This window comes from Scyliorhinus canicula, chromosome 3, assembly GCF_902713615.1.
Source record: "Scyliorhinus canicula chromosome 3, sScyCan1.1, whole genome shotgun sequence".
NCBI lineage: Eukaryota > Metazoa > Chordata > Chondrichthyes > Carcharhiniformes > Scyliorhinidae > Scyliorhinus > Scyliorhinus canicula.
The window spans coordinates 21309026-21323471 of NC_052148.1; the positions used below are offsets into that span (position 1 = coordinate 21309026).

The following is a 14446-nucleotide window of genomic DNA, read 5'->3' on the forward strand; positions in this document are numbered from 1 at the left end:
ACAAGATGGGTATTTTGCAACAATCGACAATCAATTCCAGATTTTTATTGAATTCAGAATTCACCGTCTGCCATGGTGGGATCGAATCCAGGTCCCCAGAGCATTACCCTGGTCTCTGGATTACGAGTCCAGCGACAATACCACTATGACATCGCCTCCCCTAATGACTCGAGAAACACATTGGGGGTTTCCAGTTGTAACAAAGGGGTTTATTGATAAAAGGCAAAGCTGGCAACAATACAGACACAGAACACAATAGGATGGATCTTGTCTCTTGCGCTCCGAAGTCCACACTGCCCAGGCCCCTGCTCTCAGGGCCTCGCGCAAACTTGCTTTTGGCCACGTTTCGCATGCTCCCACACAATTGGCCCCGAGCCGGTCATGTGGTCCGCCAAGCCTGCCCCCATAAAGGGACCGCACTGCTACCTCTTGCTTTGGAACTATCTCCATCATTCTCACCATGCCTCCGCTCTACTTTATCTTTCACAGTTCTCCTGTGATACTCTGTCTGGAAGAGAAAGAAAGACTTACATTTGTGTGGCACCATTCACGATCTCATGCCGCCTCATTGTGCTTGACAGCTAATGAAGTATTTCTGAAGAGTAGTCACTGCTGCAATGTCGGAAGCTTTGTAACCAATTTGCACACAGCCGACTCCCGTCAACAACAAGGTGATCACAATCAGGTAATCTGTTCCTGTGACATTGATTGAGGGATAAATATCTGCCACAATTCTAGCAATAACTCCCCTGCTCTTCTTTGAAATAATGCCACGGGATCTGTTACATCCGCCAGACAGGGCCTCGGTTTAACCTCTCCAGAAAACGACGGCACCGCCGACAGTGCAGCACCCCCACAGCCTTGATTTTTGTGCTCATGTCCTGAAATGACATTTAGAGTTGCTGAGGTGTGGGGTTACCAAATGGTATAGAATAATAATAATAACGTTTAATAATAATCTTTATTGTCACAAGTAGGCAGACATTAACATTGCAATGAAGTTACAGTTAAAAGCCCCTAGTCGCCACACTCCGGGGCCTGTTCGGGTTCACAGAGGGAGAATTCAGAATGTCCAATTCACCTAACAGTACTTCTTTCGGGACTTGTGGGAGGAAACCGGAGCACCCGGAGGAAACCCACGCAGACACGGGGAGAACGTGTAGACTCCGCGCAGACAGTGACCCAAGCCGGGAATCGAACCTGGGACCCTGGTGCTGTGAAGCCACAGTGCTAACCATTGTGTGCTGTCATGCCGTCCACTACTGTGCCGCCCACACAAAATAGTGAAGGGGTGTCAATTATGGGACTGCGGAAAGAGATGGGCCATCGGTCTAACTGATTTTAACTCAGTTCGTTTGAAAGGTGCGATCTAAATGTAAGCTGAACGTTGCAATCATCACTGTGGCCACAAACCTGTGCCAAGTGTTGACAATTTGGTGGAATTCTGTGGAAAGCTATGTTGATTTGGTGTCTCCTTGGTTTTACAGGTAGATCAATGCAAATGGTAGAACACATAACGAGCACTGAAGTCCTGAGGTGACAGACTCTCTCCAGGAGGTAGTATTACTGCTTTGAATTTTCCATTGTGGGCAGTATAAATCTAGTCTGGAATGACAGCGAATTATTTATTTTGTGGGGGAGGAGGGGGTTGGCGGTGGTGGTTGTGGTTGTTTATATATTTCTGAATGGGTGAGTCAAGATTTGTAATCTTTGTAACTTTACGATGCTTGAATGCTTTCAGGACCATTAGGCTATTCTAAGAATCAGTAAATGAGAGAGTTCGAGACGGATCAGGTTTCAGAGAGGGCGGATCAAGCTCCACGGAATCTATTGCCTAATTCTAGAGATTGGCATTGATGTTAATACAAACAATCCAGCAGGTACCATCAGAAAGAGCAAGTTCATTCCGAACTGTCAACACAGATCACTCCTGGAGTGAAGGCCTCTAAAGTTGGAGCTGCAATGGAACCTCTACAGCTGCTCATCCTCATCTTATTGCTGTGCATGGCTCCCAGAGGTACTGTACAATTCAGATAGTGAGTGACACAGGCCATCAATAAACAGAGGATTCAGAGAGAATTTACTGTACAACAACAGTGAAGACTCACTAACCATAGGCTTATTTTGTATCTTATATGTTTCCCAGAGGGGACACTAACTGGTCGTACGAAAGTGTGAAAGGGCAACATTTGTTTCTGGGCAGCTCTCGCTATTGATCAACATTTTAAAATGCTATTCGGAAATATTGATGTTATTAAGGAGTAATTTTAAAATGTAAGATGGAAGAATAGTGAGGAAAGAAAATTAAATGTACAGTGCTGTGTTTTTGAATGTGTAATTCAGTATTCAAAGCAAAGTAGATATTTGTTCGTTGTACTCTAATTGTTTATTGCAGAAACTAATTTTTAATCTTTGATTTATTTTTACCATATCGACACTGCTGGATTGTTATTTGCCATCCCCTTACTTTTCTTACAATTGAATACACCCACACACAACATTAAGCTTTAATAACCTTAAATGAACATGCGATAGAAGCAAACTGTAAATGCCTTATGAATGTATGATTCACGAAGTTCAAACACGATGCAGGTCACATTTCTGCGGCCTGGATCTCAAACTTAAAAAATAAATAAATTTAGAGCGTCCAATTCATTTTTTTTCCAATTAAGGGGAAATTTACCGTGGCCAGTCCACCTACCCTGCACATCTATGGGTTGTGGGGGCGAAACCCACGCAAACACAGGGATAGTGACCGAACCTGGGACCTCGGTGCCGTGAGGCAGCAGTGCGATCCACTATACCACCGTGCTGCCCTCTAGATCTCAAATATAATTCACAGACTCACTCAGATTTCATTCAGTGTTTTCACCGAGTTGGAATGTTGGATTAGAAACTGCCTCAAAGAAGATGGCGATAATGCTGATGTCTAGAAATTTAATAATAATGATTTTTATTGTCACAAGTAGGCTTACATTAACATTGCAATGAAGTGCATTAAGGTTATTAAAACTTAGCAGTATATATGTGTATATTTGTGTATCATCTGGGTGAAAAATATTTAATACCCTTAGTTTAGCAAAGATTTTAGCCTATTTATTTTATTTCTATTAAGCACAGAGAAACTTCACTTTTGTTTTTTTTAATAATCCACCATCCCACTTTCAAAGCAACATGTAGATTCACGTTGAGCTGTGTTTGAGAGAACTACATGTTTACATATACGTGGATATTATTATATCCAATATACATGCACAGTGATCATTTGACAGAATGTACGCTGTTGTAGAAACTGATTTTTAATGTTTGATATTTTTGTCACTGAAGCAAGGCTCGCCGAATTGTTCTTGCTATCCTCTTACATTTCCTACAATTGAATATCCACACTCTCACACAAATATATACATATATACCGCTAAGTTTTAATAACCTTAAATGTACGTGCTTACTCACCATAAACAATTATTTACTGAAAGACTGTGGCAATTTGGTTTCAACTGAATGATGGTATGATGTGTAGTCAGGAAAAGCAATATTTTTTGGTTTGTGTGTGTGTTCGCATTTGTGCATTAAGCTTCCAGTTTCTGTTATTAATTTCCAATTACCTTTAATTGTTAACTCACAAAGGAAATCATTAAAATCAAATTTATTTGCCGTCTTTAACAGCTGCTCTGAAAATTATTGCTGTTGTTGCGCCCGATGCAAGACACAACAAAAGCTCCCTGACATTATTCAAAGCAGCGTGTTTACTTCTATCGTTTTTTAAATCTATATTTAAGTAAGAACTTTTGCATTAAATAATATTTAAAGTTGTGAGCGCCACGGAGCCAAAACATTTGCTCAGTTTCTCACTGTGATTAAGAAATCAGGCGGAATGTTTTCAGGTCATGAATTGAATATGCACTAACAGATTCAAAAACAACTTCTTCCCCCCCCCCCCCCCCCCCCCCCCCCCCCCCCACACCGGTACCAGACTCCTGAATGAACCTCTTATGGACTGAACTGATCTCTCTATGCATCTCCTTTCGTGTTGTAGCAATATACTCTGTCTGCTTCACCCGATGTCTATGTCTATGTATTTACTGTGTATTAAAGGGCAGCACGGTAGCACGTGGTTAGCACTGTGGCTTCACAGCGCCAGGGTCCCAGGTTCGATTCCCTGCTGGCACACTGTCTGTGCGGAGTCTGCACGTTCTCCCCGTGTCTGCATGGGTTTCCTCCGGGTGCTCTGGTTTCCTCCCACAGTCCAAAGACGGGCAGGTTAGGTGGATTGGCCATGCTGAATTGCCCTTAGTGTCCAAAACGATTAGGAGGGGTTATTGGGTTACGGGGGGTAGGGTGGAAGTGAGGGCTTAAGACTCAAAGGGCCGAATGGCCTCCTTCTATACTGTATGTTCTATGTTACTTCATGTTTGAAATGTTCTGCCGGGACTGTATGCCGAACAATATTTTTCACTGTATCTCGGTACATGTGACAATAAATTTCACTGTACATGTGACAATAAATTAAAACCTACATCTGAATTGCTGGAGCTTGGGGATCAGCCATTTACAAGTTCATTCCCCATGACAATGCCTTGATCCTTCAGTGTTGGCCTGCCTGGTTTGAATTTGGACAAAACTTTGGCAGTTAACTGTTTCCTGGTGCATTCTCCAATCAGCACTCTCTTCTCTTGCAGTGTATATTGCTGTTCCTTGTACTATTAGCATTCTTGTGAATTGTAGAATATGTTGCCAGGGAAGCCTTCTGTACAAATGGATTGAAGGGGCAATTAGTAGATGGAATTGGTTACGGACTTGCTATAAGGAGCACAGGTATGTAGTTCCATAGGTTTTTCTGTAAAGAGAGGTGACTGAGAGACACAGTGAGTGGGAGAGTAGGCAAGGTTGAGCTCTGACGTAACGATGAGCCTAATAAAGGCCTTGCTCCATTCACCAGAAATTCAATGATTCCATTCACCAAAATTCAGAAATAAAACTAAATAAGTCAACAACAGAGAAATCTGCCAAAAGATCCAGAGGGGGGATGAGGACAAACCTTTTCAGACAGTTTGTGGTGACGTTCTGGAATGTGCTGCCTGAAATTTTGGTGGAAGCAGATTCAATAATACTTGCAAAAGGAATAGAAAAAGTACTTGAAGGGAAATATATGGAAAAGAGCAGGGGAGTGGAACTTGCTGAATAGTTCTTTCAAAGAACTTGCACAAGCACAATGGGCCGAATGGCCTGCTGTGCTGCATACATAGAAACTTACAACGAAAATAGAAGCAGGAGGGAGCTGCACATCAAAGAAAGGTACAGCACAGGAACAGGCCCTTCGGCCCTCCAAGCCCGTGCCGACCATGCTGCCCGACTAAACTACAATCTTCTACACTTCTTGGGTCCGTATCCCTCTATTCCCATCCTATTCATGTATTTGCCAAGATGCCCCTTAAATGTCACTATTGCCCCTGCTTCCATCACCTCCTCCGGCAGCGAGTTCCAGGCACCCACTACCCTCTGTGTAAAAAAACTTGCCTCGTACATCTCCTCTAAACCTTGCCCCTCGCACCTTAAACCTATGCCCCCTAGTAATTGGCCCCTCTACCCTGGGGAAAAGCCTCTGATGATCCACTCTGTCTATGCCCCTCATAATTTTGTAGACCTCTATCAGACCCCTCAACCTCCGTCGTTCCAGTGAGAACAAACCGAGTTTTTTCAACCGCTCCTGCGGTTCAACCTGTGAGTGTCTGCTCTGTTCGCGCAATACTCCTCTGAGCTCTCCAAAGATCGCCACCTTTGGACTCGGCACCACCCGTGTACCTAGCACCGTGGATATTGTCTTGGCAACCCCCAGCCAGAACCCTCCAAGCTTCGGGCATGCCTAAAACATATGGACATAGTTTACTGGGCTTCTCACACACCTCGCACATCTGTCTTCTACTCTGAAAAACTTGCTCTCCCGAAGGTGGCAATCGCTCGTCGTCTTTCTTGGAGAAATTTAAAATGTCAGCAGTAGCAGCTTTCTGGGGTGGGGGTAAGTGTTCTTTTATGTTATTTCATGTGGTTTGTGAAGATAGAGCCGATTGGGGAAATGTCTATTTTTTTCACCATGTTAATGTTTAATGTTTACTGTTCCTTTTCTGTTATTGTTATAAAATTTTACAAATACTTCAATAAAATATATTTTAAAAATAATCCATTAGGCTTGCCTTTCGACCTGTGACACCACCTGGGTGTGTTTGCCCACTGTCTCTGTTTACCGGCTGGCTGCTTTCTGCTTTGATAACCTTGACTTCCCCTTTTTCAGGAAGATCCTGCTTTCAGAGGCAGAAGAAGCGCTCCATACATTCCCAAATGTATGAAACAGCCACAGCAAGAAAGCTGACTGAACCCAGGAGTTTATTATTGAAGAATATCACCAAGGTAAGGCTGACTCTCGGGGGTTTGCAAAGAAAAAAGCGGCTGATTTAAATTTTGTTTTGAATGTTCTGGCTCTTCTCATCTTTGTTAATGTTGGTGAGCAGATTTTCTTCGTAGATTCATTCAAGTGATTTGGGCATCATTGGCAAGGCTACAATAAGGGGCTGTTTAGCACAGGGCTAAATCGCTGGCTTTGAAAACAGGCCAGCAGCACGGTTCAATTCCCGTACCAGCCTCCCCAGACAGGTGCCGGAATGTGGCGACTAGGGGCTTTTCACAGTGACTTCATTTGAAGCCTACTCGTGACAATAAGCAATTTTCATTTCATTTCATTTATTGGCAATCCTGGTTGCCCGAAGAAGCCAACTTCTTATCCCGTTATGGTCCATGTGGTTAACCATCAAATGCTGACAGTGCAGAAAGAGACCATTTGGCCCATCAAGTCTGCACCAACCCTTTGAAAGAGGGCCCTACTTAAGCCCACTCCCTCACTCTATCCCGTAACCCTACCTAAACTGCGCATTTTTGGACACTAAGGGGCACCTTAGCATTGTCAATTTGCCTAATCTGCACATCTTTGGACTGTGGGAGGAAACTGGAGCCCCCGGATGAAACCCACGAAGACACCAGGAAAAGGTGCAAACTCCACACAGACAGTCACCCAAGGCTGGAATTGAACCAGAGTGCCTGCCATTGTGAGGCAGCAGTGTTAACCACTGTGTTAGTTCGGGAGTTGAGTTAGATGTGGTTCTGAATAGCAGAAGCAAAAAGTAAAATGCAGTCCCTAATACTCCGCCTCTGTGTTTCGCCCAACTTGAGAAAGAGCCCCTTGGGACTGAGTTGAGGAGGAACTTCTTCACCCAAAGGGTCGTGAATTTGTGAATTCCGTGTCCAGTGAAACAGTTGAGGCTACTTCGTTAAATGTTTTTAAGGCAAAGATAGCTAGACTTTTGAACAGTAAAGGCATAAATGGTTACGGTGAGCGGACGGGTAAGTGGAGCTGAGTCCACAAAAAGCTCTTATTGAATGGCGGAGCAGGCTCGAGGGGCCAGATGGCCTACACCTGCTCCTAGTTCTTATGTTCATTATACAATGTGATGTAATCTTTCGATTTTCCTGCACTAAAAACTAATATTTTCCTCTGAACGCTATTCCCCAGTAATTTATCGCGGGTGGCGTAATGGTAATGTTACCGGATTAGTAATTCTGAGGTCTGGGCTGAAACCCTTGGGATGCGGATTCAAATCACGCTGTCACGACACCCTGGGCTAATGCGTGGTCAAATTAAGCCCCACTTGACCCGGAGGTGCAGCACAGGTGGAATAACATTTTATATTAATACTCATGGCTTTGGTTGTGTTAACGTGAATACAGCCACCAGTTTTGTAAAGTTAAACCAAGCAAACCGTCATTATTAACAGTAATTATAATTAAATAGGCAAAAAATACAACTGGCTGCCTACTATCTGATTCCCAACTCGCCCCTTTCTAACTCACCCCATCCTCTGTACACACACAAATAATACAGAAGGGAAAAGGTGGGGGAAAGTGAAGATAAATAGTAATAAAATAAGAGGATAAAGGATCTTTGATTCAGATGGATGACTTCCAGTTAGTTTCTTTCTCAAGGTTAGGTCTTCAGTTGGGTACTTTCTTTTACTTCAGTTTGTAACGATCGTCACTGCAGACTGACGAAGACAGCAGGCAACTGGCAGGAGAGAGAGGGAGGCGCCTCTTCCTTTGAGATTGGAGAGGTTTCTCTCCAAAAAACAAATCTGACAGGAACCAATCACTGACTATTAGCCAGGCAGAACACTTTCCCTGGCCAAGTTAACCAATTGAACTGATTCTGTCGTAACATACACACAAGTATATGATGGTGCACAGACAGACACTGACTGACACACTGAAGGACCAATCAACACACAGAACACAGCAGCCAATCATGAGACAGGACACAGCCACTATAAAGCCAGAGGGCACTAGTTTTCCCGCTCTCTTCGGATGCAGCCTCTGAGACAGCCAGAGCCCGTGAGCCGCAACACGAACATCCACCATGTGGTAATAAGGTAGTCTGGTCAGGTTAGCCTCAGGTCTCCAGTCAACTCAGCACAGTTCAAGCAGGTTTAACAGCTCATAAAATAGAGTTGTATTTCTACAAGTGTTGGAAGCCTGTCTCTCTCGCTGCTATGGTAAACGCAGTCTTCGCAGACCCAGCTTGCCCAACACATCAGATTCCCTCCAGTCTGCTGGGTACCAAAGCATCCCAAACACAAATACAAAACTTGACAACAACGTGTTCCAAGGCAGCAAGCTGTTTGAAACTCTACTTGCTGGGCTCGACTTAAAGGTATGTCTCAATGGTCGATCTGCGGACCAAAAAATAATTAAGGTGAAATAAAAGAAATGGAACAAAGGAAATAACAGGAAGGAATCTGACACCACCAGGCCCAGCTGGTGAAATTTGAATTGTATTAATGAAATCTGTAATTGAAAGCGAATTTCAGTAATGGCGACCATGAGTGAATGTTACAAAAATCCATTTGGTTCACTCATGCCCTTTAGGGAAGGAAATCTTCCATCCTCACGTGGTCTAGCTGCCAGACCCGTAGCAATGAGGTTGACTTTTACTGTCCTCTGAAATGGCCCTGTAAGCCACCCAATTCAAGGTCAATTAAGGGCGGGCAACAAAAGCTGGCCTTGCCAGTTACACCCACATCCCGTGAAAGAATAAATAAAGCAACTTGTTAAAATAACATGGCGTGATTCAGATTTCCTCTGATGGTATTCCACTGTACAGGTCCTTGTACCTTCTCCATGCCATGATGCCACCTTAGTTAGTGATTAATAACGATGCGTTACTGTACTGCAGCATATTCTTCCAGCACAAGAGGAGACCATTCAGTCCGGCAAGCCCGTGCCAGCTCTTTGGGCGGCATGGCAGCACAGTGGGGAGGACTGTTGCTTCACAGCTCCAGGGTCCCGGGTTCAATTCCCGGCTTGGGTCACTGTCTGTGCGGAGCCTGCACATTCTCCCTGTGTCTGAGTGGGTTTCCTCCGGGTGCTCCGGTTTCCTCCCACAAGTCCCGAAAGACGTGCTTGTTAGGTGAATTGGACATTCTGAATTCTCCCTCTGTGTACCCTAACAGGCGCCGGAATGTGGCGACTAGGAGCTTTTCACAGTAATTGCGGTGTTAATGTAATTCTACTTGTGACAATAATAAAGATTATTATTATTATTGAAAGAACTTTCCAATTAAAAGACTTGCACTTTTCAAAGAATTTACAGTGCAGAAGGAGGCCATTCAGCCCATTGAGTCTGCACCGGTCCTTGGAAAGAGCGCCCTACCCTACCTCAGTCCAAAGATGTGCAGGTTAGGTGGATTGGCCATGATAAATTGCCCTTGCCATGATAAACTGTTCAAAACAAAGGTTAGGTGGGGTTACTGGGTTACGGGGATAGGGTGGAGGTAGTTTTAGTGCAGGAATCGAACCTGGGACCCTGGAGCAGTGAAGCAACTGTGCTAACCACTGTTCTACCGTGCTGCCCACGTGTGCTACCCTGCTGCCCACAATGCTTTCCTGACAAATAATTTTCTCAAAGCACTTTTCAGCCAGAGAAGTACTTTTGTAGTGTAGTCACTGTTGTAATCGTGTCAGCTAATTTGCGCACAGAAAGCTCCCACAAATAGCAATGTGAAAATGAGCAGATCGTCTGGTTTTGTGATGTTGACTGAGGCCAGGACACTGGGGACAATTCCCTTGCTCGTCTTCAAAACAGTCTTTTATCTCCAAGCGAGCAAACCGTTGGGGGCGCGCGGGGTTTGACAACTCGTTCAAAAGGCAGTGCAGTACTCCCTCAGTACTGTCAGCCCCAATATTTATCTTCAAGCACTGGAGCAGGACTTGAACAAAAGCCTTGTGGCTCAGAGTCGAACCATGGCGGGCCCAGCTCAGTCCCACTCTCACGCTCTTTCCCTGTGGCCTTGTGTTTTTTTAAATTCCTTTTCACATATTTTATCCATTTCCATTTTGAAAGTGTCCAGGCAGTGGAAATTTTGCACTGTAAATTCTATCTAAACCTATGATTATGCCAGGTCGTAACAACCCACTGCGGAAAAAGGTTCTACTCATCTCCCTCTGGGAGGCACTCTCAGTAGCAGGCCAATGATCAGATCAACACATGCAGGGCCCCAAGCTATTTACTGGCAGAGATTCTCATCTTAAATGCAAATCACATACTTTGCATTGTGTTGTCTTTTTATGGTAAATCTGAGGCAAATACATATCGCAGCCGTCTGCCAGCAAGTTGGCACCAGCTCCTTCTTCATCTCAGGTGATCGGATCTTGCGACTAAAGAATAAAAAAAACACATTTCTGTCTTTAAATTGCCACATCGCTCAGAGTTTACAACAATCAGGCCGATTTCCCGATCGCAGCACCTGAGTCATTTAACAGTGAATTCATTAACTGAATGAAGTAATATTTTCAATTTTTAATCACATAAGGGAGACAGAGGCAGTGACAGAAGAAATCTCCACTGATAAATGAGACCAAAACAAAAGAGTCAACAATGCAGAGAGACCTGGTTGTGCTGGTGCATGAGTCGCAAAATGTTGGTTTACAGGTGCAACAGGTGATTAAGGCGGCAAATGGAATTTTGTCCTTCATTGCTAGAGGGATGGAGTTTAAGACTAGGGAGGTTATGCTGCAATTGTATAAGGTGTTAGTGAGGCCACACCTGGAGTATTGTGTTCAGTTTTGGTCTCCTTACCTGAGAAAGGACGTACTGGCACTGGAGGGTGTGCAAAGGAGATTCACTAGGTTAATCCCAGAACTGAAGGGGTTAGATTACGAGGAGAGGTTGAGTAGACTGGGACTATACTCATTGGAATTTAGAAGGATGCGGGGGGGGGGGGGGGGGGGGGGGGAGGGTCTTATAGAAACGTATAAAATTATGAAGGGAATAGATAGGATAGATGCGGGCAGGTTGTTTCAACTGTCGGGTGAAAGCAGAACTAGGGGGCATAGCCTCAAAATAAGGGGAAGTAGATTTTGGACTGAGTTTAGGAGGAACTTCTTCACCCAAAGGGTTGTGAATCTGTGGAATTCCTTGTCCAGTGAAGCAGTTGAGGCTCCTTCATTAAATGTTTTTAAGATAAAGATAGATAATTTTTTGAGGAATAAAGGGATTAAGGGTTATGGTGTTCGGGCCTGAAAGTGGAGCTGAGTCCACAAAAGATCAGCCATGATCTCATTGACTGGCGGAGCAGGCTCGAGGGGCCAGATGGCCTACTCCTGCTCCTTGTTCTTATGTTCTTATGTCAGGTGGTCAGTGATAAATCCAATATGAAATTCAGGAGAATCCTCTTCACTCCTAGAGCGGTGAGAATGCGGAACTCACCACCTCAAAGAGTAGCTGAGGCAAGTACTGGCATGGCTGCATTTAAGGGGGTGTTTAAAAAAAATACATTTAGAGTATCCAGTTCATTTTTTTTCCATTTAAGGGGCAATTTTGTGTGGCCAATCCACCTACCCTGCACATCTTTGGGTTGTGGGAGCCAAACCCACACAAACATGGGGAGAATGTGCAAACTCCACACGGACAGTGACCCAGATCCGGGATCGAACCCGGGTCCTTGGCGCCGTGAGGCAGCAGTGCTAGCCACTGCACCACCGTGCTGCCCCACATTTAAAGGGGGAGTTGGGCAGCTGCATGAGGGGGCAGGAGGGATAAGCAGATGATAACCACATCAGCGAGTGTGCCACAAAATGATCAGCTTTTTGAGCCTGTCCGAGTGTCAGTGCTGCAGGCCGCGATGCTGATTAAGGGTGGATGATGAATGATCCGTGCACACACCTTGAAGATAATCTTTGGCCTCAAGGTGTAGGGGGAGCATCCACTCCCAACAGCTTTCCTGCTGACAGTGGCCTTGAATGTCCAAGTGTCTGCCTCATTTTGGAGTTAGAGGCGGACCTCTGTGAGGCCTCATATTGACTGCCCACGGGGAGGCAGTGGCATAGAGGTATTGTCAGTGGACTAATAAACCAGAGACCCAGAGCAATGCTTATTAGTCCACTGACAATACCTCTATGCCACCGCCTCCCCGTGGTCAGTCAACATGAGGCCTCACAGAGGTCCACCTCTGACTCCAAAATGAGCAATGCTCTGGGTACCCAGGTTCAAATCCCACCACTGCAGATGGTGAAATTTGATTGCAATAAAATCTGGAATTAAAAGTCTAATGATGACCATGGAACCATTGTTGATTGTCACAAAAAACATCTGATTCATTAATGTCCTTTAGTGAAGGAAATCTGCCCTCCTTACCTGGTCTCCAGATCCACAGCAATGTGATTAGCTCTTAACTGCCCCCTCAAAGGGCAATTAGGGATGGGCAATAAATGCTGACCCAGCCGGCGATGCCCAAGTGCCTTGAACGAATTTTTAAAAACATCCCTCAGGTGAGGGATGTCCTGTATTCATCGTCTTCACCACAGATACAGCCTGACGAGAACAGAGGACTGTGAACTCCGCCTCGAGGAATAGATTCATGCAAATGCAGGGTGTGATCAACTGCACCCATGTAACTATATCTGAGACACCAGTCTGGGTTTTAATTTAATTATCAACTGGAAACGATTCCACTCATTAAATATGCGTCTGGCGTGTTGCCATTATAAACAGTTCCTTCCGGCCTGCACCCAGGCTTCCCGATTGATTCATCCTCAGGCACTCCTAGCTGCTGCTGTCCACGGCATCAGACATCTGCTTTGAAGAGATGACTCCTCTCTATTGAGCGCAACACTGCAACGGTAGTACAGGGCTGATAAAACCATCACCATCTCACGGCCACCATTCAGCAGGTCTCAAAGATGTGGTTATGGTGCTTTGACTTCATGAGGGGTGAACTCCAGTGTGGCTCTTCAAGGTGGAGCTGACGTAGGGCGAGGGGGAAGGGGACTGTGCATCAGGAATATCCAGCAAGATTACAAGACCATCCAGAGCTTACAGTGGCTGCCAGCACATCGGCCAGGCTGCCATGGAAGCCCAGGGCGTCCAGATGCAGGGCCACATCTCCTCACGGGCAGCATGGTAGCACAGCGGTTAGCACTGTTTCTTCACAGCGCCAAGGTCCCAGGTTCGAATCCCGGCTTCGTTCACTGTCTGGGCGGACGTTCTCCCTGTGTCCGCGTGGGTTTCCTCTGGGTGCTCCGGTTTCCTCCCTCAAGTCACGAAAGCCGTGCTTGTTAGGCAATTTAGACATTCTGAGTTTCCCCTCAGTGTCCCCGATCAGGCTCCGGAATGTGGCGACTGGGGTTTTTCACGGTAACACTACAGTGTTAATGTAAGCCTACTTGTGACAATAATAAAGATTATTAAAAAGATCCTCCGAGAGGTGCTTGCCACCCGGATACCTATTTCAGGCACTTATCAAGATGCCAGCGGCACAGACACTATTCATGGGATTCCGCATTCGTGATGCATCAGGTCTCCAGCATGTATACCTTGGCACATTGCCACTCATAGAGCTGAGACATAGACGGGATGTTCTGATGAGATGAACGTTTCACAATAAACATGACATAACTCATGACAGGAATTAGGCCCAGCCCATTTCATGACAATAAAGTCCGTGCAGTGAACATAAGCTTTGCATCCAGGTGAACCAAAAAGTGATGGCACTACCATTTCCCTCTTTCGAGAGCTCCTGTGACTGAAACAGATGTGGTACCCTGCCAACTGAGGTGACTGTAATGCCCATCCTGAGGGCCATGGTGCCCATGAAGACATTGCCATAGACTGTATCACTACACCCCTGCAGGGACAGTCCTCAATCATGGGGTCAAGTGTCAGTATGTATCCGGTTCTCTTGTTTTCAGGCATTTATTCTGCTACTAACACCTACTCTGGACCAATGCTCTGTGTCATTCATACTGTCACTACCAGTTCCTTTGTCTTGCGTTCCTTGACATTATTTAATCTCCCTTGCCATCTCACCTATCCCTGACCTTCTTATTTGCTCCACCTGTACCCACTTTT

General features: G+C 45.2%; 1 protein-coding gene across 1 annotated transcript in view; it reads left to right on the top strand.

Moving 5' to 3' along the window:
• The first annotated feature begins 1946 nt into the window (after nucleotides 1-1946).
• LOC119963851 (disintegrin and metalloproteinase domain-containing protein 12-like) overlaps nucleotides 1947-14446 on the top strand; it is a 47204-nt gene continuing 34704 nt past the window's right edge. The window contains exons 1-2 of the mRNA XM_038793205.1: nucleotides 1947-2017; nucleotides 6290-6405. Of these exons, the coding sequence (XP_038649133.1) occupies nucleotides 1963-2017; nucleotides 6290-6405 (171 nt within the window). The 5' untranslated portion in view covers nucleotides 1947-1962. The remainder of the gene's footprint in view (nucleotides 2018-6289; nucleotides 6406-14446) is intronic.